This window comes from Chionomys nivalis, chromosome 7 (assembly GCF_950005125.1).
Source record: "Chionomys nivalis chromosome 7, mChiNiv1.1, whole genome shotgun sequence".
NCBI lineage: Eukaryota > Metazoa > Chordata > Mammalia > Rodentia > Cricetidae > Chionomys > Chionomys nivalis.
Genome location: NC_080092.1, coordinates 51,900,094 through 51,922,846, shown reverse-complemented (window position 1 = coordinate 51,922,846; position 22,753 = coordinate 51,900,094). Strand labels below are relative to the sequence as shown.

Sequence of the window (22,753 nt, the reverse complement as noted above, 5' to 3'; positions counted from 1 at the left end):
CGCCTGTGTTTGCGTCATCACGCTACGCCATTGCTCGAGCCTGGAAAGATGGCGGCAGCCGTTCTTAGTGGGCCCTCCGCGGGCTCCCCGGCTGGGGCTCCTGGCGGGACTGGGGGTCTCTCTACGGTGGGGTCGGGCCCACGTCTCCGTCTGCTGCTGTTGGAGAGCGTCTCTGGGTTGTTACAGCCGCGAACGGGGTCCCCCGTTGCCCCTGTGCATCCCCCAATCCAATGGGCCCCGTATTTGCCTGGGCTCATGTGCTTGTTGCGGCTGCATGGGACAGTGGGTGGGGCTCAGGTAAGTCCGTAGCTCGCGCGGCCACCGTGGGAAGGCTGGTGAGGCAGCCCGGACTGTGGTCACGCCTTCTTGGAGCTGCAGCTGTGAGCTGGAGCCGAGGGGAGCCTAGAGTACTCACTCACTCTTCGGGACGAGAATCACGGATTTGATTATCTGCCGTTCCTCCAGGGAGAAATTAGGCCCTGTTGCTGTTAGGTCATTGATAGGCACAAAGGAATGAGAGCACTTCCATGCCGGGTCACTTACGTAGTTGAATGTTTTTCAGCATTTTTCTTTCGGCGAAACTTTCTTGGTGGTGTTTTCCCTGAGGCAATTGTACACAAATATTTATTAGCTCTTAGCCAAGGACCTAATCCCTTACTAGGGGCTTCAGTTGCAGCCATGATGGCGGTGAGCAAAATGCTGTAACACAAAATTGAATCTGGAATGAAGCCCCTGTAGAGTATTGAGGTTTCCCCCTAAGGCCCCGGAGTTTAAGATGAGCAGAGGTTAGAAAGAGAAGGAAAATGGGAAGGGGTGTTGGTAATGTGAAGGGAACATTTATGTAGGGAGGCCCATGGCAGGAAGGAATGGGGAATAAGGGCATTGTTCAGGTTAGGGGTTTATGTGTTGAAGGAAAGAATGGGTAGAGTTGAGGCTGGTGGGGTAGGTAGGTTGGTAGGCATTCAGTCCTGCGAGCTAGAACCCCAAGTTTCTCCTCAGTTGGTGGCTTCTTGCACATCTCCATAAGCAGTCTGTGAAGTTTCGCCTTGTTTACTTTTGGAGACAGGGTCTCTCTCACTCGTGGCCCTGGCTGGTGTGAAACTCACTAAGCTCTGACTGCTGGTGCTTTGGTGTGCTGGGATTAAAGGTGTGCGCTGTCGTGCTCAGATGTGTGCTTGCTCTTGTTGATGTCTGGGCCAGGGTAGCACAATGCTCGAGTCAAAGCAATAGGACCACCATCAGGTCCTCAAGTTCCTGTCTCTTGGCTGTGATGTAAGCCAGGCTAGTTAGCCTAAGAGCTGCTGTTGTCTGTCTTCTTGCTTCCCATTTCTTGTAAGGGGACACTGGGATTACAGATCTTCATTATGGTTGGCTTTTGCCTGGGTTCTGGGGACTCAAGCTCAGGTAGACGGGATTGTGTGGTAAGTGCTTTTTTCCACTACCGTTCCCTCAGACCTCAGTTGGATGACCAACCTTTCGGAATATTCGTCCAGTTGTCTGCCCCACTAACGTTCCTCTTTGTTTTAGAAATCCCTCACATTTTACCAGTTACATGAGTTTTGTTGTTCCAGACGCACACTGACTGGTCCTTCAGCATTGTCGTCAGCTGACAGGTTTTCTCTGATGTTACTGTCTCTTTGCTGTCCACTAGGCCTGTCGCCTGGACTGGAGGCTCCCAGTTGTGCTGCTTTCATGGTCACCTTTCTGTTTCTGTCTCTGACACACACAGCACAGAGCAGAGAGAAGGAAGGAAAAATAAAAAACAGTTCGTAGTAATGCAGGCAGGGCTTAACCATTCGTGAGGCGTTCTGAGAAGTAGCTGTTGGCCAGTTCGACCCTCCAAGATGCATTTTACTACCCTTCGCGTGCAGGGGTTGGGGAAAAGCTGCACCAGGCTAAGGGAATTAAGTGGGTCTTTGGTTTCCCTTGACAAACTGATTAAGTGTGTACCTGTGGGGTTTTTTTGTTTTTATTTTATTTTTTTTAGATTTCTTGAGTGTGCGTTTGCCTGCCTGTGTTTGTGTGTGCACCACATGGGTATTTGGTGCCCATGGAGGTCAGAAGGGCATTGGAGCCCCTGGAACTGGAGTTACGGATAGTTGTGAACCACTACATAGGTGCTGGCATTTGAACCTGTGTCCTCTGGAAGAGCAGCAAGCCCTTAACCATTGAATTCTCTCCAACTTCTGTTAATGCATTTCTAGGTCTTGCTCTGTAGACCAGGCTGGCCTTGAACTCAAATCTACCTGCCTTTTCCCCTCACTTGTACTAGGGTTAAAGGTGTGTGCACAGACTTCACCTGTGGGTTTTGTTTGTTTTTGAGACAGGGTTTCTCTTTGTAGCCCTGGCTGTTCTGGAACTAACTGTAGATCAGGCTGGCTTCAAACTCAGTGACCCATCTGTCTCTGCCTCCCATGTGCTGGGATTATAGGTTTTGTCTGTATTTTGAGGTAAGGTCAGGTGTGGAGTTTTTACTTGTCTCAGTTCTTCAGAGCTCAATGTTTTGATTTGGAACATTTTGGATCTTCTAATTGTTGGATGTTCAGCCTGTGTTTACCTTATGAATTCCTTCCTGTCTGCATCTATGCCTGCAGGCCCGAAGAGGGTGCCAGATCTCATTACAGATGGCTGTGAGCCACCATGTGGTTGTTGGGAATTGAGCTCAGGACCTCTTGAAGAGCAGCCAGTGCTCTTAACCTCTGAGCCATCTCTCCAGTACTTCTTATTTACACTTTCTTCCACCTGGGAAATAAGCTGCCTGGCACCTAAAATTATGTTTCTCCTAAAGTAAGCGTTAAGTACATTATTAAACATGTACTGAATAAATGAATGAACAATTTCTCTCACCTGAGTAGGGACTTTTTTTTATTAATTAATTTATTATGTATATAATATTTTGTCTGCATGTATGCCTGCCCGCCAGAAGAGGGCACCAGATCTCATAGATGGTTGTAAGCCATCATGTGGTTGCTGGGAATTGAACTAGGGACCTCTGGAAGAACAGCCAGTGCTCTTAACCTCTGAGCCATCTCTCCAGCCCCAAGTAGGGCCTTTTTTTAAATATAGAAGTTACAGTCATTTATTGTGTGTGTGTGTGTATGTATATATTATATATATGGATGTATGCATGCCATGGTGCACATGTGGAGGTCAGAGGACAACTTTGGGAGTTAGTTCTGGGAATCAAATGCAGGTTATCAGGCTTGGTGGCAAGTGTCTTCCTGTTGAGCCATGTAGATGGTCCTAGGATCTTAGTCAACTGTGCCTTGCTTCATCTGACCAGTGCAATGTGGAATTAGAATGAGGTAGTGGTCCACACCTTTAATCTTAGCACTTAGGAGGCAGAGGCAGCTGGATCTCTGAGTTTGAAGCCAGCCTGGTTTACACAGAGAAAGAGAAACCCTGTCTTAAAAGAATGAATGATTTCAGTGGTGTCATGTGGAATTAGAATGAATGATTGCCAGCCTTTGGGGGATTGGGTGCCCAAGAGGAGTCTGGTGCTTTGGGTGATGTGGTGGAGAGGCTGATGGTGCCTCAGTGAGAGGAAGGGTCAGAAGGAGGACTGGCTGAGTCTGTGCTGGCGATCTTACACCTCTAAAGAAGCCAGGAACAGGAGGAAGAGTTGTTTCTCCGAGTGTCGGAAGAAGGGTAGTGGATGGCGTTCTTTCAGCTAGCATTTCTGGACATCTTCATGCCAGGTGCTTTGCAGATACAGGGTATCTCCTGAGGTGAGGGAAGCCTTATTGTTGAATCTAGTAGGTGAGTTGTGCTGTCCTCTCTTAGCTCTGGTTGTTTGTTTGGCACAGGAGATGAGGGAGGAGGTCAGATAAGATAGAATTTGAGGAAATAGATTGAAGGACAGGCAGCAGTGACACAGGCTGATGGCCTTTTTGAACTCAGAAAGGGCATCTCAGTGGCCTTTGCCTGACTCACTCCTATGTTTTCCTCCACTTGTAGAATCCTTCAGCTCTTGGGACTCTGGTGAATCTCAGCAATGCACATCTTGGTTCCATCAAAACTCGGTGAGTCTTTAATTGACCCTCTTTCCTCGGGACGGTGTGGCTTCAGGAAGTAGGTTGTACATTTGCCTATCCTTTGTCCCCACCCGTAGATTCAAGGTGTTTTCTCCATTCTATGAGCTGCGAGTTTTCCGTCTCTGAGCACACTTGAATTAGACTCACCATTTCCATCTCTTGTTCCCCACTAGATTAGCTCTGCTTCCTTCTTTGCTTGCTGCTGCACACACTCGGAGTCCTCCTATGTCTCAGGAGATCGAAAACACAGTAAATCTAGAGATGGATCTTACACAGCCCAATGAAAATAAAAGGACGGTCAGTAGTTTCTCTGAAGTCTAGCTCCCACCTCCTTACCGCTTGCTCTCTTGTTTGTAAGGTTTGAAGGCCTGTGTCTGCTGTCCCTGCTGGTAGGGGAGAGCCCCACGGAGTTCTTCCAGCAGCACTGTGTTTCTTGGCTTCGGAGCATTCAGCAGGTGTTGCAGGTAAGGATCTGCTCCCCTCTGTCCTACCCCCAGAATGGGTCAGGTGTGCTCTTCGTGGCTTGCACATTAGCTCTGGGGACAGAATGATTGGAAATGTTTTTTGCTTTGTGTAAGCTTCGTCTTTTTATTTATTTATTTTGTATACATGTATGCCAACATGCCAGAAGAGGGCGCCAGATCTCATTACAGATGGTTGTGAGCCACCATGTGGTTGCTGGGAATTGAACTCAGGACCTCTGGAAGAGCAATCAGTGCTCTTAACCACTGAGCCATCTCTCCAGCCCGAATAGCGATCTTTCTAAACTTCCTGATAATTTCATCTCTTAGCTTACATTGTAACTCTAAGCTTCACTGTTCCTTTCCTAAGAGGTGATCCCTCTGAAGTTCTTTCTGTAAGTGCTTGTGTGTGTTTCTGTCTATTGCTCTGTTACCCATCTAACTTTTTTTTTTTTTTGGTTTTTCGAGACAGGGTTTTTCTGTGGTTTTGGAGCCTGTCCTGGAACTAGCTCTTGTAGACCAGGCTGGTTTCGAACTCACAGAGATCCGCCTGCCTCTGCCTCCCAAGTGCTGGGATTAAAGGCGTGCGCCACCACCGCCCGGCCCCATCTAATTTTTTTTTTTTTTGGGTTTTTCGAGACAGGGTTTCTCTGTGGTTTTGGAGCCTGTCCTGGAACTAGCTCTTGTAGACCAGGCTGGTCTCGAACTCACAGAGATCCACCTGCCTCTGCCTCCCGAGTGCTGGGATTAAAGGCGTGCGCCACCACCGCCCGGCCCCCATCTAATTTTTTAACCTCTCTTCCTAACACCTCCATGCCCTCTGCACTTAGTTATTTCATAAGCAATCCCTGTGCTAAGCTTAGGGTAAGAGGTGCTTGAACTCCACTTTGGATGTTTTTTAAATCTAATATAGGGACTGAGATAATAACCTTTTATGAACCAGAATTTTCAGATAACAATTTAGCCATGTGGTTTCTGTTAAATACTTTAAATTCTTGTAAAAATGGGGAAAAAATTCTTAGCATATGGGCCATACAAAAGCATTTACTCACACACCACAGTTTGCAGATTTCTATTCTAATGGAAGTCACTTGAGCATAGAATAGTATAACTGATTGCAAAGTGACACCGACTGCAGTAAAGACTCGTTCTCTGAGAATATAGACAGGCACTCTGACCAGGGGTTAGAGGTTTACAGTATTCTAAGAGTATAAAAACTCCATAGAAAAGGAAGTTGGTCATTTGAAGAATTGTAAATATGGCAGGTTGGTGGGGTTGAGATGCAGTTGGGGAGATAGGTGTAGGAGAACCAAGCAATAGGCTTTTATTTTATAAGGAATTTGGCTTTTATTCTCTGAGTAGTGGGAATTCTTTAGAGGTTCTAAGTTGATTTCTTGTCACTGTAACACATTGCCACAGTTTGCGTAATCTATAAGGAACAGGTTTGTCTACATCGTGGTTCTAGAAGCTGGAACATGCAAGTTGAAGGGGAACCATCTCCTGAGGACCTGCTTGCTCCGTTATAACTGGGTGGACAGTCAGTGGAATCTGGGGTTGGGAATGAGAGAGAGCACGCCAAGCTCCCTCTGTAAGAGGTCTACTGCTGCAGTAGCTTTCTGACTCAGTAAGGTAGCTGCCTCGGCACTATTGTGCGGGGGCTAAGGATCCAGTAGATGTAGTTTGAAGGCTATGCAAACTATAGTGGTGACAGTGGAGTGGTGATGGTGGCATCTTCATATTTGAAAATTCCACTCTGGGTGCTGGGAGAGGCCTGGAAGCAGAAGGACCAGGTAGATGGCTAAGTGGAGTGGAGCAGAACATTTGCAGTGCCTGGACGTGGTGGTAGTGGTAGAGCTGATAGAGGTAGGTGGGTTTGACATAGCCGAGTGAACAGTCTCATGATTGATTGACTTTAGAGAGACTGTATGACCAGCACGATTTGTGGCCTTCAGAACACTGGAAGGCACTCAGGGCTCAGGGAATAAAAGAAAACCCTGTGAGTGTGACCAGGAGTGTTGAGCAGCCCTTTCAGTAGGCCTCTTGATGTGGCCATGGTCTGGAAGAGGGCCTCTCTTGGTATGTTTTACCAGGAGGATTGCCAGCGTTTAGCCAGTAGTGAAGCTGAGGGTGGTTTTGGTGTGTGTCCTTGCCACCACTGAGGTGTACACCATGCTGAGTGGTCAGTGAGGAGGAGTGAGAGACTGAGACACACAGAGGAAGCCAAAGAGATAACCGGGATTGTGGGTTGAACAGAACCCAAGGTAAAGGGAGGGGTAAGTCAGATTGTGGGTTGGATGGGTTCCGGGGGAGTCCATGAGGAAAGAGGGAGGAGTCACTTCTGTTTATCTTCCTGGGAGTGACCTCTGTTTATACTCTAGAGGTAGAAGACTGACCCAGCGTCATTTACATTATTAGTCAATGCGGTGAATGAGAGTGTTTTCAAGGAGCTGTAGACAGGCTAGACTGGCCTGGGGTGAGAAGCAACTGCGAGAAGAGGGATAGGAGAAAGGGATACAAGATGCTTTCAAGATGCTGACTGTTGCTAGGTGGTGGGTGCCTTTAATCCCAGGCAGAGGCAGGTGGATCTCTCTGAGTTCAAGGCCAGCCTGGTCTACAAAAGTTAGTTCCTGGACAGGCTCCAAAGCTACAATGAAAATGAAACCCTGTCTCAAAAAACAAAACAAAAAGATGCTGACTGTCAGATGAGCCACAGTCGGACAGCTCTTGAGATTTGGGAGTAGAGTTTCATATTTGATCAAAGAAGGGTTCTAAGGTGGGGGCATCTCAAGCCTGTGGACATGTGAGTGGGGGAGTGAGGTGATGTGTGGACAGGAGGAAGGGAGGTGGAAGGGTAATGGGGATGCCTAAGTTTTCTGGTTTGGGAGTTGGAAACTAAGGTAGCCGCAGTCCTTGGCTGCAGTTTTTTCCTGCCACATTGAAGGCAAGGCCATGCAGGATGACAGTGGTGGAATTGGGATTGCAAGTTTAATGGAGGAAGCTAGGCTAGCCGGGGAGAAATGTGGGATTGCTGGACAGTGTTGAAGACCTATTTGTAGTTCACGGGCCCAACTGTTCTTTTTTTTTTTTTTTAAGATTTATTTATTTATTATGTATACAGCATTCTGCCTGCATGTGTGCCTGCACAGCAGAAGAGAGCACCAGATTTCATCATAGATGGTTGTGAGCTACCATGTGGTTGCTGGGAATTGAACTCAGGACCTCTGGAAGATTAGCCAGTGCTCTTACCTCTGAGCCATCTCTCCAGCCCCCCCCCAACTGTTCTTTCTTTTTAAAATTGGTGGATTTGTCAAGCTGGCTTAGTGGATAAAGCCACTTGCTGCCAAGCCTGCTAACCTTAGTTCAGTCCTAGCCGTGGTGGAAGGAGAAGCTGACTCCTGAAAGTTGTCCTCTGACTTCCACGCTCCTGCCTTCACAAGTAAACTAAGACACAGATGGAGGGAGGGGGAGAGGAGAAAAGGAAATGAATTATTTCTTTTTTTTTTTGTTTTTTTTGTTTTTCGAGACAGGGTTTCTCTGTGGTTTTGGAGCCTGTCCTGGAACTAGCTCTTGTAGACCAGGCTGGTCTCGAACTCACAGAGATCTGCCTGCCTCTGCCTCCCAAGCGCTGTGTGCCACCACCGCCAGGCTAACTCTTTCTTGTTGATGGTAAATGGGATGGTAATATCCATACTAGCTGTGGTGTTGTTACACCTCCTGTCCTCCTGGTGGCAGTGAAGGTTAGGTTTGCAGCATGGTGTTTTGCTTTTAGTCCCAGGACTCACCACCTACCATTGAGCTCGCTGTGGCTATCCTGAGGGATCTGCTCCGATACGCATCCCAGCTTCCTACACTGTTCCGGGACATCTCCACCAACCACCTTCCTGGGCTTCTTACTTCCTTGCTGGGCCTCAGACCAGAGGTGAGACTTTTTCAGACTGTTTGGAATTAAAGAATGTTATGGGAACTGCTTAGGGATTAGGATTTAGGAAGTGTGAAGATAAGAAAATGGTGAACATTAAGGAGAAAGAGTTTAGGGGCCTGGGTGAGATGGAAGGGTGTGGGCTGTTGCTGCTTGGCCTCTTCCTTCCTATTTCTGCTTTTCCCACAGTGTGAGCAGTCAGCTTTGGAGGGAATGAAGGCTTGTGTGACCTACTTTCCTCGGGCCTGTGGTTCTCTAAAAGTAAGTACTTATGAAACTGCTAGGTCTTCCCCTTAGACTCCATCCCTGACATTGGTCTTCACAGTGAAGACACTGACATAAATTACCTGCCTACAATGAGTAGGGCTTGGAGCTTGTGTCTGTCTGATGCTAGGGCCCATTCTCTAACCCATAAACTCCTTTCTTCTTCTCTCTCTTCCTCCTACCCCCATTTATTAATTTTTAAATTTAGTTTTTTTTTTTTAATTTTATGTGTTATGAGTATTTTGCCTGCGTGTTTCTCTATGAGCCATATGTGCCTGTGGAGGCCAGAAGGGTGTTGGTTCTCCTGGAACTGGAGTAAACAGATGATTGTGAGCTGCCACGTGGGTGCTGGGAACCAAGCCTAGGAACCTTCTGCAAGAACAGTCCCTATCACCTCCAGTCCTTCTTTTTTTTTTTTTTTTTTTTTTTTTTTTGGTTTTTCGAGACAGGGTTTCTCTGTGGCTTGTAGACCAGGCTGGTCTCGAACTCACAGAGATTCCCTGCTCTGCCTCCCAAGTGCTGGGATTAAAGGCGTGCGCCACCACCGCCCGGCTTCCAGTCCTTTTTAATGATGACCCGACCACTGAGCTGCACTCCCAAGTCCCACCCTCAACCCCTTCCTCCTTCTGTTCTGCCTGTTGGGTCTCTAGAATGCCCTGCCTGTTCTGCTGTCCTGAGAACACCCAGCGTCCCTTCAGGAAGAGTGCAGCTACAGAGACTTAATCAACACTCCCCCTTTGTTTCCGGCTTGTTTTTCCTGCTTTTAACTACCCTTGTTCAGACCAAGAGCAGCATGATTTGTCTTGGATTGGTTGCTTGCCACCAAGCTTGCTGTATCTTTCCTTGCCAATTTCACTCAAAGAAGACTTGTTCTTAGAATTGACCCTATCATATCAGCATTTTCTCTCCCTTTCTCATTAAGCCAAGAACTTTTAGCCTTTTCACCTAAAGGAAGTACTTTACAGCTTCTTTTTGGCTTGCCTGAGTTGACAGCATTTGAGATCATCATAAAGTAACATAAGGGTTGTTTGAAAACAGCACTGTAGTACTGTAATTGTCTGACAATGGAGCGATCCCTAAGGTCTGAGAAAGAAAATGAAGTTTTATACAACTCAAGAGCAGTCTATTGGTACAATTGTTCTGATTTATTATGAGAAGATGTTAAGCTCTTGTACCCAGTTTGTGACTTAAACTTTATGATGGGTAAGTGTGTATAGAAAAAAACAGATTGGGGTGGTGGTGCTCTAGGGTGGCTGAGGCAGGAGGATCATGAGTTTGAAGTTAGTCTAACTTGTATAGTGAGACTTTAAAAGACATTCAGAATAAATAAACATAAAACCTACTATATGTGTGATTGGGAATTATTTAAAACCTACTGTGTGTGTGTATGTATGATAAAAAACATACAACCTACTCTTTCTCTAAAATTTGGAATTTGTGGTTTGAACCATCTGCTGGAAGTCTTGATACATATTCTTTGTGGATAAGGGTGTGTATGTCACTAACTAGTTATCGCCAGTTTATGAACTCTCAAAGCAGGTATTTCTCAGGGGCCATATCTGTACTGATCCTTTATTTTCATATGGGCGCGTGTAATCACAGCTGATAGAAGTTACAAGTGATAGGACAGGGTTTTTGTATTTTCTTTTCTGCTGTGGAGCAAACTCAATCCAGCCACTGAGTTACATCTTAGCCTTTCAGAGTTACAGTTTGAGCTCATAAAACAAGAGTGCAGGGAATCACGAACATTCTGTTTCAGTTAAAGGGTTCAGAGTAGTTTAAAATTATAGACTAGGATTGCCTAAAGGGTAAGGCACTTGCCATCAAGCATGATGGCTTGATGGGTTTGATTCCCAGAACCCATATGATGGAAGGAAAAAGTCAACATCGGGCTAGAGAGATGGCTCAGAGGTTAAGAGCACTGACTGCTTTTCCAGAGGTTCTGAGTTCAATTCCCAGCAGCCACATGGTGACTCACAACCATCTGTAATGAGATCTGGTGCCCTCTTCTGGTGTACAGGCATACATGAAGGCAGAGAGCACTGTAATATATTTAATACATAAGTCTTAAAATACCTACAAGGCATGAATGTGTGAAAACCCAAAAATTAAGAATAAACCTTTACAATAGCATATGCAAATTTATTAACAGGTTGAACGAGAGCTTTAAGAAAATTTATATATGTATGTGTGCATATTCCATGTTGTACATGGGAAGTTGGAGAACACTTTTTAGGAGTGGATCTCTCCTACTGTGGGTTCTGGTCATTGGGCTTTTTATAGTAAACACTGTTACTAGATGAGCCAGCTCATCGCCAGCTCAGGCCATGCTTTAGTAATTTTAAGGCAGAGAGCATTCCTTCAGTGACTAGGAGAAATACAGAAATAAAAATTCCTTTAGTTACCTGTCCTCGGGGACTTTTTTTTTTTTTGTTTTTTTTTTGTTTTTTTTTTGTTTTTTTTTTGTTTTTTGAGACAGGGTTTCTCTGTGGTTTGGGAGCCTGTCCTGGAACTAGCTCTTATAGACCAGGCTGGTCTCGAACTCAGAGAGATCCGCCTGCCTCTGCCTCCCAAGTGCTGGGATTAAAGGCGTGCGCCACCACCAACCGGCAGTCCTCGGGGACTTTATAGGAGTATAGGGTGCACCTAGAGGCCACAGGAACATGAAGGTCCGAGAACTCTCTGGTTTCCCTGGGGCATTGTACCTGGTGAGTTTAAAGGACATAGTTGCAGGTGGCTGCTGTGGCAGATCTGCCATTCTGCTGGTATGAGGTCAGCAGGGTCTGCGTCAAGTAAGCTAAATCTAGGGAGCTGGTCTCCAGAAGAAGTTACAGAAAGCACATATCAGGATTGCCCACAGTGAGGAACTGGGAGGGAAGGGAAAGCTGGAAATGCCAGGGTGACTGAGCCCTCTTTCTAGTATGAGAACCTAACATTCACAAAGGGTGCCATGGCACCTTAGAATTAGAGTTCACTATAGAACTAGGTTTTGTCAGTTCTGTGATTTGAATTTGTGATGCATGCAGTTGATATGTTAAGGTGTGTTACTCTTGGTTTTTCGAGACAGGGTGTCTCTGTGGCTTTGGAGCCTGTCCTGGAACTAGCTCTTGTAGACCAGGTTGACCTACAACTCACAGAGATCTGCCTGCCTCTGCCTCCCGAGTGCTGGGATTAAAGGCTGTGCCGCCACCACCACCCGGCAAGGTGTGTTACTCTTAAAATGTGAAAGGAACAGATGAATTCATTGCTGACAGCTATGGGTCCTGTTGATAAGCATATTTGTTTGCATTTAAAATTTAGAGTTGTATAGCCAGGCGTGGAACTTCAAGGCCAGCCTGGTTTCCAAAGTGAGTTCCAGGACAGCCAGAGTTAGGCAAAGAGACCCTGTCTCAAAAACAAGCAACAACCAAAAGAAAGAACAATTGAGATATTCTATAGTCTACTTACAGTTGCTGAAACTAGTGATGGATCCTCTATTACTCATGTATTCATAAGCCTCACTTTTCTACCCCAAGTAAATTGTGGCTTTTTTTGATTTTTCAAGACAGGGTTTCTCTGTAGCTTTTGGTTCCTGTCCCGGAACTAGCTCTTGTAGACCAGGCTGGCCTCGAACTCACAGAGATCCGCCTGCCTCTGCCTCCCGAGTGCTGGGATTAAAGGCTGCGCCACCACCGCCCGGCTACTCCAGGCTTTCTTGTATCAGGCAGAGGGTTTGCTGACGCCAGGTGGCAGCTGTGAGATTCGCTGCCTTTGCTCTGTGCCCACCCCGATCCCAGCCTGTTCTTAGGACCTAGTCCTCTGGGTGGTACACTAATTCCAGCCTGGGTCTTTATTTCTGTATCCGCTTGTAGAACTGGAGTGTATTTATGCTTTTCAGGCCTGTCGTTTTGGCTTCAGAGAGAAAGATGACTGTCACTTGCAAAAACTAGCAGAGGGAGCCCAGTTGTTTTTTTAGGGGGGTAGGAAGGAGGCTGAGAACCAGAGCTCTGTGCGGCGTCTATCACAGAAATGCACCTGACCCTCCCCTTGGATGCATCATGCTTCCTGTGTCTGTAGGAAAGCACATCTCAGGTGGAACGACTGCTGTGGAGACCCTGTCTCTGCCCCATAACCTCTTCCTTTCTTCCCTGCTCCAGGGCAAGCTGGCCTCTTTCTTCCTGTCTCGGTTAGATGCCTTGAATCCTCAGCTCCAACAGGTAAAGGGAAGGGAAAGGCACAGAGCCCAGGGGCTCTGACCTGGGGTATCTTTTATGGCTCATCTTAGCCATTATTTCTTATAGCATTTGGATCCTTTCTCGCTTTCTTCCTGTTAGCATACACAATTGCTAGTTTTTGTCCTCTTGGAGACTTATGCTCACTGTTCCTTGAGCTCTTGTTGATCTGTTTCTCTCGGGCATTAGTGGGGTGGGAGACCAATGGCTGAGCTAGTTCCTTTCTGACCAGCTTTGGCCTGCGAGTGTTCCTCCAGGTTGTGACCAGCTTTCTGCCCTTTTGCAGCTGGCCTGCGAGTGTTACTCCAGGTTGCCCTCTTTAGGTGCTGGCTTTTCCCAGGGCCTGAAGCACACAGAGAACTGGGAGCAGGAGCTGCACAGCCTGATGACCTCACTGCATAGCTTGCTGGGGACCCTGTATGAGGGAGCAGAGACCGGTAGGGACTTTGTGGTCAGGAGATGGGCTTCCACGGGTTGTGGCAGGAGGGAACAGGAGGGTGATCCAGAGAGGTGGGATAGTGGGTTTCTGGGCGTCAGGAATGAGACCATAGGTGGGTCATCTACCACAAATGGAAAGATGGGGCTGAACAGAGTTCAGAACACTGCGCCTCCAAGATCAGGGTTTGAGTCCCATCACCCACACGGCAGCTCACACAAATGAAAGAGGCGGGATGGGAGAAAGACAGAGTGTACAGGTGGTTGTGTTGCTGCCCAGCTCCTGTGCAGAGTGAAGGCCCTGAAGTAGAGGTGCTGCTTTCCCAGTCAGAAGATGGTAACACTCATGTCCTCCTCCAGCTTCGGCAGAGGTTTTCAGGACTGGCCCGTTGCCTGGGGCTCATGCTCAGGTATGTAGGTGTTGGAGGGATGGTCTTGCAGCTGGAGAAATTGAGGTGGGTGTGTGGAGTCAAGCTGCGGCGACTGCCCTGAGGTTCTCTTTGCTCTGATTGTCTAGCTCTGAGTTTGGGGCTCCTGTGTCCGTTCCTGTGCAGGAGATCCTGGACCTCATCTGTCGTATCCTCAGCATCAGTAACAAACATATTGTGAGTGGACTTTGTCTTTCATATATAGCCTTGCTCAGGACCCTGGACACCTCAACACCCACACTGCCATCTTTGTCCTGACACATGTGTGACTCTTAGTGGACTTGCTCACACAAAGCAGAGCCACCTGTGGCCAGTTCAGAGTGTGAATTTGGGGATGAGCTGAGGCGTTGTTGAAGGGCTCAGCTGTCCTCTCCTGCAGGATGGGAGATGGGTTTGGGTTGATTTGGCAGGGAATGGGTTCATGTTGTGTACACCTGCTCTCTTTCTGTGTTTCTCTGGTTCTCCTTTTCTTTCTCCATCTTCTTTTGCTGAATTTTCCTCCAGAACTTGCATGGAGATGGTCCTCTCCGACTGCTGCTGCTGCCCTCTATCCACCTTGAAGCCTTGGACTTGCTGTCTGCGCTGATCCTTGCGTAAGTGGACTGGTCATGGTGTGGAGAAGGGAGTGGACATACTGGATGTGAAGGCCACTGTTCCATCCTCTCTGCCCCCAGGTGTGGAGGCAGACTCTTGCGTTTTGGGGCCCTGATCAGCCGCCTGCTTCCCCAGGTCCTCAATACCTGGAGCACTGGGAGGGACACTCTGGTTCCAGGCCAGGAGAGGCCCTACAGGTGATTATCCAGGCAGGGGCTAGAGTGGAGAGGGTGGTGAGAGTGTGCGGGTGCCCAGGGGCTCCGGCGCCTCAGCCTTCCACTTACTCTCTGCTCTCCTTGCTCCTGCTCCAGCACCATTCGGACCAAGGTTTATGCTATCTTAGAGCTGTGGGTGCAGGTTTGTGGGGCGTCTGCAGGCATGCTCCAGGGAGGGGCCTCAGGAGAGGCCTTGCTCACCCACCTACTCAGTGACATCTCTCCACCAGCAGATGCTCTTAAGGTGAGACCTTGGCTCCTGTCCCCCCGGCTCCTGTGCCTGTTTCCTAACTGTCCTGACTTCTGGTTTGCTTGTATATGTGACTGTATCTCCTTTACCACAAGCTGTGCAATGCCAGAGGAAACTCTGACGGAAACTTGCAAAGTGGGAAGCCAAGTGCCCCTAAGAAGCTGAAGCTCGATATGGGAGAAGCTTTGGCCCCATCCAGCCACAGGAAAGGAGACAGGAATGCCAACAGCGATGTGTGTGCGGCTGCACTAAGAGGTGGGCCGATAAGCCAGAACCAGTTGGCAGAGTAGATCGTGCAGGAGCAGAGACAGTCATGCCGCCTTGAACACTCTTCTGTCCTGCTTTTAGATTGGGGATCTGGTAGCTTTTCCTGGTCTTCCAAGGTCTCAGTTTAATTTCCTCAAGCACTTTACATATGCACTGTGTGTGGCAGGGGCAGTACGAGCACTTGGGGAATCCATGCCTGTGGAGTTCATGTGCCCTGCAGAGCAGGGTGGTGTAGGGATTCCCTGTGTCCAGTGCATCTGGGAATGTAGGCAGCAGTTAAGTGAATGCCATACAGTTAGTCGATGACTGTCCTTTGGGGCTCATGCATTCTTACTGTCTGTTGTCTCGCTGTCAAGGTGAGGCCAGTTCTCAAGTATACAGATAGAACTAATAATGTCTTACTGCATTATCACCCCCATTTTATTATACCAGTGGAAGAAAACTGAGGGGGTAAATGCCTTGCCCTAGGTAGGCAGTGGCAGAACTGGGTGCCCCTGTGGGCTTGTGTGCCTTTGCAGTTCTCTGCCTCTGACATGCCTTTCTCTTCTCAGGCCTCAGCCGGACCATCCTCATGTGTGGGCCTCTCATCAAGGAGGAGACTCACAGGGTTAGTGTCTGAAGAGGGGCCACTACTCTGTGCACTTGGGAGTGTTTGCCCCAGAGGTGGACCCACTGAAACCTGGGTTGGGTGGCTGTGGTGGCGTTTCTAGACTCACTGCTTTCTTTCCAGAGACTTCATGATCTAGTCCTGCCCCTGGTCTTGAGTGTACAGCAGGGTGAGGTTCTGGGCAGCCCCCCTTACAGCAGTTCCTGCTGCCGCCGAGAGCTCTACCGCCTGCTGCTGGCTCTCCTGCTGGCGCCTTCCCCTCGCTGCCCACCTCCTCTTGCCTGTGCCCTGAAAGCTTTCTCTCTTGGCCAATTGGAAGATAGTCTTGAGGTAATTGCTCATTGGGTCAGATCTTTATTTGATTCCTGGGTTCTTTTGTTCTGATGTTTGCCTCGCGAGACCCTGTGTTCCTGATGCTCTTGTCCTTCCTTCCTTAGGTCTCCTCTTTCTGCTCAGAAGCACTAGTGACCTGTGCTGCCCTGACACACCCCCGAGTTCCTCCCCTGCAGAGCTCAGGCCTTACCTGTCCCACACCTGCCCCAGTTCCTCCTCCTGAGGCCCCATCTCCATTCAGGGCCCCAGCCTTCCATCCTCCAGGTCCCATGCCCTCCATCGGTGCTATGCCATCTCCAGGCACAATGTCTTCAGCAGGCCCATTGCCCTCAGCAGGCCCCATTCCCACAGTAGGCTCCATGTCCTCAGCTGGCCCTATGCCATCCACAGGCCCGGTGCCCTCTCGCCCTGGACCTCCAGCCACAGCCAACCACTTAGGTCTCTCTGTCCCAGGCCTAGTGTCTGTCCCACCCAGGCTCCTTCCTGGCCCTGAAAACCATCGTGCAGGCTCCAGTGAGGATCCTGTCCTTGCTCCTACTGGGACCCCTCCACCTAGCATACCCCCAGATGAAACTTTTGGAGGGAGAGTACCCAGGCCAGCCTTTGTCCACTATGATAAGGAGGAGGCATCTGATGTGGAGATCTCCTTGGAAAGTGACTCTGATGACAGTGTGGTGATTGTACCCGAGGGGCTTCCATCTCTGCCACCTCCACCACCGTCAGGTAGTCCTCCCCCTGTGGCTCCTACTGGCCCACCAACAGCCTCCCCTCCTGTGCCAGCCAAGGAGGATTCTGAAGAACTGCCGGCAACTCCAGGGCCTCTGCCCCCACCGCCACCCCCTCCCCCACCTGTTTCTGGTCCTGTGACACTTCCCCCACCCCAGCTGGTCCCTGAAGGGACTCCTGGAGGAGGACCCACAGCCATGGAGGAAGATTTAACAGTTATTAATATCAACAGCAGTGATGAAGAGGAAGAAGAGGAGGAGGAAGAAGAGGAAGAGGATGAAGATGAGGAAGAAGAAGACTTTGAGGAAGAGGAGGAAGATGAGGAAGAGTATTTTGAGGAGGAAGAGGAGGAAGAAGAAGAGTTTGAGGAGGAATTTGAGGAGGAGGAAGGTGAATTAGAAGAGGAGGAGGAGGAGGAAGAGGAAGAAGAGTTGGAAGAAGTAGAAGATGTGGAGTTTGGCTCAGCGGGAGGAGAGGTGGAAGAAGGTGGACCCCCACCCCCAACGCTGCCTCCTGCTCTGCCACCTACAGACTCCCCCAAAGTACAGCCCGAGGCAGAACCTGAACCTGGGCTCTTATTGGAAGTAGAAGAGCCGGGGGCAGAGGAGGTGCCAGAGCCTGAGACAGCTCCCACCCTGGCCCCTGAGGTGCCCCCCTCCCAGGAGGAGGTGGAGCAGGAAGTGGGGAGCCCGACAACAGGGCCTCCTCAGGAGCTTGTTGAAGATGAGCCCTGCGCTCCCCCTGCCCTGGTGGAAGAAGGGAATGCGGGTGCAGGTGACAAGGTGCCAACCCCACCTGAGACACCTGCAGAAGAAGAGATGGAGGCAGACGCAGAAGCCACAGCTCCCCAGGAAAAGGTGACAACGGGGTCAGCCAGGGAGGGCATGGGTGGAGCACTGGGGCTGGAGGAAGACTGGCTGCTACCTGAGGGGAGAGGCTTGCTCCAGCCTGGCCTGCTTTCCCATGTATTGACTTTGAATTTTGTGTCTTTGTCCCTAAAAGGAGCAAGATGATACAGCTGCCATGCTGGCTGATTTCATCGATTGTCCCCCTGATGATGAGAAGCCACCACCTGCCACAGAGCCTGACTCTTAACCCCTTCTGCACCCGAACACTTTGTATCCAATAAAGTTATGTCTGTAGATATCTATGTTGCTCTTGCCACACTGTCTGCGGTGGGAGCCTGAGTGAGTGCCAGGGTTTGTTGCATCTTCTCCAGATGTGTCCACTGTTGTCTTCATTGACCCGAGGAAGAACTGCTGGCCTAAAGAAGTAGCCAACTGCCCTGTCAGTAAGTTAGTGTTGGAGTTTTCGATTCTTACCCTCTGTTTTCTGTAGGAGCTTGCTATGTAGCCCAGGCTGGCCCTGAATTCATAATCTTGGGTCAGCTTCCTTTCCAAGGGCTGAGGTTGTATATGTGCCCCACATCACTCTGTTGTCTGATGTCACGTGAGCTGACATGCCTATGAGTGATGCAGGGCTATGGTGATTTCAACGTTAGCAGTTGAACTGATTTTTTAAAACTTTGCGTAGATTACCCCCCCCCCCCAGAGAAATTGTTAGAATATATAACGTCTACCTAGATCCACCAGTTGTCAGCTTTTTTCCTACCTATCTAGATCTGTATCTACAGATAAACCTATGTATATATTTATATAAACTTATATATCTATGTATTATGTTGTTGAATTTGGAGAGTAGCCATCATGGTCTCTCTTCAGTGTTACCTGAGATTAAGAACATAATACTGACTGGGCAGTGGTGGCACACACCTTTAATCCCAGCACCAGGCAGGATCTCTGGGAGTTTGAGGCTGGCCTGGTCTACAGTTCCAAGGATATCCAGGGCTACGCAGAGAAACCCTATCTTGAAAAAGCAAAACCAAACCAAACCAAACAATAAAACCCTATAATACTATGGGCTGGAGAGATGGCTCAGCAGTTAAGAGCATTGACTTCTTCCAGAGGTCCCAGGTTCAGTCTAGCACCTGCATGGCAGCCCACAGCTGCCTGTAACTTTTGTTCCAGGGGATCTGACACCCTCTTCTAGTCTCCATGGGCTTGCAAATGGTACACAAACAGGCAGGCAAAATGCCTATACATGTAAGTTTAAAACCATTACCCCCTCTCTCCCGCCCAAACAAAAAAATCCAAACACAACCTTGGGATGGAAATGTACTCAGTTGTAGAGTACTTGTCTAGCTTGTGTGAAATACTGGATTCGACCCCCAGCAGCACATGGTGCTGCACAACACAGTACATCACAAGGCACGTGGATGCACACTTGTAATCCCAGCACTCAGGTTGTAGAAGCTGGAGGATTAGAAGTTAGTCGCTCATGGCTGCATTGTAAGTTTGAGGCTAGCCTGGGTTTAATGAGACTGTGTCTCAAGACTTAAACCCAAGCAGGTTAAATAAAAACAATTAGAATTATCAAACCTAAGGAAAGCTCCAGCAATTCATTAGTCAGATGGTCCCTGATTGCAGAGTTTGACGTGACAGTGTTACAACAGTAAGGAATTTTCCATCTTTAGTCCAGTATTGCATAAATTGCACGAGCTGTTCAGCACTCGATTATGCTTTTGCCCAGATGGCACAATGTCGTGATGGGCTCTGATAGATGAGGTGGAGTAGGGGAGTATTTTCAGGCTCAGGATGGGTTGATTGGGGGTGCAGTTCCATTGTCAGGAACATTTGTATTGTCCAGATAATGACAGAGTCATAAAGTTTTGTGACTTTTTACTGCTGTAGGTCAAGAGTTTTTAAGTGATGGAGATGACCACAAGACCCCTAGTGATTCAGAAGGAGAAAGCCTGATACCATGGGAATAGACTAGAACGGGGTTTCCAGCTTAAATTAATATTCTGTGTAGATATTACTTCAGGAGATCCAAAAAGGTTTGTTGAGAAGTTTTGGTCGTCAAGAGTAAGGGCACATCTATCACAGAGTGTTCCTACTTTTTAGTAATTTTTTTTTTTTTTGAGACAAGATAATTACAGCCCTTGGGAGGTTAAAACAAGAGGATTATAAATTGGAGGCCAGCCTGGGCTACATAAGAGACTCCTAAACAAAATGAAGCACCCAAAGAATTGTAGCAACTGAGATAATATATTACTTAACATGTTCACATTAAAAATCTCTCCAACTGTTCTAGTATCCTTTTTTGTTTGTTTTTGGTTTATTCAGACAGGATCTCACTGTGTGGCTTTGGCTGTCCTCCAACTCAGAGGTCTGCCTCCCAAGTACTGGGATTCAAGGTGTGCGCCACCATCCCCAGATGCACCAGTGTTCTTTAACGCTGTTTGTGGACTTTCTGTTACCTCATCACATGTACTGAGTCCCATCCATGACATAAACTTCCTTACCTGTTTCTGAGCCTCAACCCTTTTCTGACTGCTGAGTCCCTCCCCTGATGTCCAGCATGGGCACCTCGGTTAACTCCTGTTGAGCTGCTAAAGCATTGGTGTCTAGACTGCTATTTTTATTTTTTCTCTAGTCAAAAACAAAATTAGGGGGTGAGAGAGATGGCTCTGTGGTTAAGAACACTACTCTTCCAGAGAGGACCTGGGTTCAGTTCCCAGCAGTTGCATGGCAGCTCACAAACATTTATAATTCCATTAGCAGGGATCCAACACTTGGCCTCTGTGGTACTGCAGTCACGTGCACAGACATACATGTAGGCAGAACACCTATATACATAACATGAATAAAAGTTAAAAAAAATAGACCTGGAGAGTTGGCTCAGTGATGTGTCTGCAGTGTGAGCAGGACACGAGTTTGAGCTCCAGAACCTATGTAAAAAGCTGGTTGCGGGACTGGGTGAGAGTGCTGCATCCTGCCGGGCGGTGGTGGCGCACGCCTTCAATCCCAGCACTCGGGAGGCAGAGGCAGGTGGATCCTATACCTTCCAACTGAAAAGATACCTGTCAAACAAGAACGCCACATATGTCAGATACAGATTCAGCTCAGGCGGTGGCAGAACAGGCAGACCTACTAGGCTCCCACCGTTTATGTAGCCGCATAGTTGTCAAGGGCGGGTCTTTGGCCACTGAAAGGTTTGAAGACAAAGCCCAGGTTAGCTGCTTGTGTCAAGTGAGTTCCACAGCCCAGGCTGCACAGGAGCAGCCACTGCAGTGGAGCACACTGCCTGCATGTTCTGTGGTCTGGAAGCAGACACGTGAAGAGAGAGAGGAACAAGGGAGCGGGGGAGGCCAGGGATTGATCTGGTTTCCAGGCAGAAGGAAAAGCACATTTGGGATTGGTGGTTGCCATGTCGTTGACTGGCAGTAGAAAACTGAATTAAGCTATTAATTCAAAGCTAAAAGCAGGATTTAAGGAACTACTGTCATTGTCTTTCATCATGATCCGTACAATGGCTTAAAATATCTTTGCTTTATTAGCTAGAGAAGAGTCATTTTTGTTTGTGTTCTTTTGAGATGTTCTCACAGTGGCCTGGAACACTATATAGACCAGGCGGGCCCTTCCCTCCATGCTTCCTGGAGACACACCTCTCCTACCCTCCTGGCTGAGATGTCCCGGTCACCCAGAAACTCCCCTTACCATCATTCTTGGTCACTTCTACCTTTCCTGCTTCCGGGACTGTGGTCCTCTTCCTAGCTTTCTTTGTGTCAGAGAGCCCAGCCTCCAGTCACTTCATGAGAACGGACGCGGAGGAGGCAGAGGGCTTAGTTCTTGCATTTCCTTGACTTTTTTGTTCAGGTACAAGGGTGCGTGGTCAGAAACTAATATCCCTTAAGATTTTGTAGATGCATCCTCATTTTCCTAGTGTCTAGTGTTGCTATCAGGAAGTCTGATGTCATTTTGACTCAGTTTTCATGCGGCCAGTTTCCTCTCTGGATGCTTTTGGGTGTTTTGTTGGTTGTGGTAGTGTTCCAAGAGTTCACGCTGATGGCATTTGGTGGTTTAATATAGTCACACTTAATATTTTCAATTTTGGATTTTTTTTGTTTGTTTTTGTTTTTTGAGACAGGGTTTCTCTGTGTAGCTTTGGAGCCTGTCCTGAAACTAGACTGGGCTGGTCTTCAACTCACAGAGATCTGCCTGCCTCTGCCACCGCCCCGCTGGAAATTCTTATTTACAAATTTCCCTTCCCTTTCCCCCCCTTTTCTCATCCAGGAAACACTGTCCCTTTCACATTTTATTTCAGAGGCACTCTCTGCTTTGCCTTTTCTTACTGTTTACCTTTCTTTTTCTTTTTTTTTTCCCTTTCTTTTTGTCCTTTTTCTGGGAGATTTCAACAACTTTCTTTCTAGGGCATCTTTTGAAATTTATCTTCTACTATCAAATTTTTATTTCTGAGACCTGATATACACACTCTTTCTCACTGTCTTCCTCTCCATCCATCTCCTTGTTTCTGTAATATCCTCTTATCAGCAATGACCCCTTTTCTTATCTCTTCATGTTTAATGGTAATTTAAAGCATTTTCTTATGCTTCTCATTTCTCCAAGTTCCCTTTCTGCCTGGGATCTCTATTCCAGACTTCCCTCACCTCTTTGGTGACGCTTACCTTTCTTTTTTGGAGTCAGGCAAGTGTGTGTTGTTTGCAAGTGTGTGTATGTGTTGGTAGGACTTTTCTTTTGACATTTGTGTATGTGTGTTTTCCAGGCATAAACCACTGTCCCTGGCTGAGGATATGTGATGTCTGTATTTGTGTGGATAGGAATTCTTAATTGTCAATAGTGTTGAAAGGCAGCATCTTTTCATGACTAAGCCACAAGGGCAAATATTTCCATTGCTATAAAACTACGTGTTATCCCTGTGGGTGTCCCACAGGCTTCTGTTGAAGACACGAGCCACAGCTGGTGATGCTATTCAGGGGACTTTGGTCGGTGATGAAATTACCTGACGTGAGTGAGAAGGAAACATGGAACACGCAACAAACCCACTTAGGAGTTTATTAGAGAGAGCGTGTATAGGCCTGGGAAAGTCAGTGTGGAGGGAGAGAGAGAGAAATAGAGAGAGAGAAAGTGTGTCCAGCTTTTAGCTGCC

General features: G+C 47.9%; 1 protein-coding gene across 1 annotated transcript; it reads left to right on the top strand.

Moving 5' to 3' along the window:
- Positions 1-45: 45 nt before the first annotated feature.
- On the top strand, positions 46-17,894 carry Pelp1 (proline, glutamate and leucine rich protein 1). The gene is made up of 17 exons (XM_057776198.1): positions 46-297; positions 3,958-4,022; positions 4,393-4,498; positions 8,265-8,414; positions 8,604-8,675; positions 12,815-12,874; positions 13,176-13,326; positions 13,605-13,734; positions 13,842-13,929; positions 14,257-14,345; positions 14,427-14,543; positions 14,658-14,805; positions 14,907-15,066; positions 15,630-15,685; positions 15,809-16,015; positions 16,123-17,601; positions 17,747-17,894. The coding sequence occupies exons 1-17, from the start codon at positions 49-51 to the stop codon at positions 17,837-17,839; spliced, it is 3,420 nt and encodes a 1,139-aa protein (XP_057632181.1). The 5' UTR covers positions 46-48; the 3' UTR covers positions 17,840-17,894.
- The last annotated feature ends 4,859 nt before the right edge of the window (positions 17,895-22,753 follow it).

Bases quoted from the DNA above. Each gene is read 5' to 3' on its own strand.
- Pelp1 (XM_057776198.1), top strand. From the start codon at position 49: ATGGCGGCAGCCGTTCTTAGTGGGCCCTCCGCGGGCTCCCCGGCTGGG. The intron at 14,544-14,657 runs GTGATTATCCAG...CTCCTGCTCCAG, and splicing joins GGCCAGGAGAGGCCCTACAG to CACCATTCGGACCAAGGTTT. The intron at 15,067-15,629 runs GTGGGCCGATAA...TTCTCTTCTCAG, and splicing joins GTGTGCGGCTGCACTAAGAG to GCCTCAGCCGGACCATCCTC.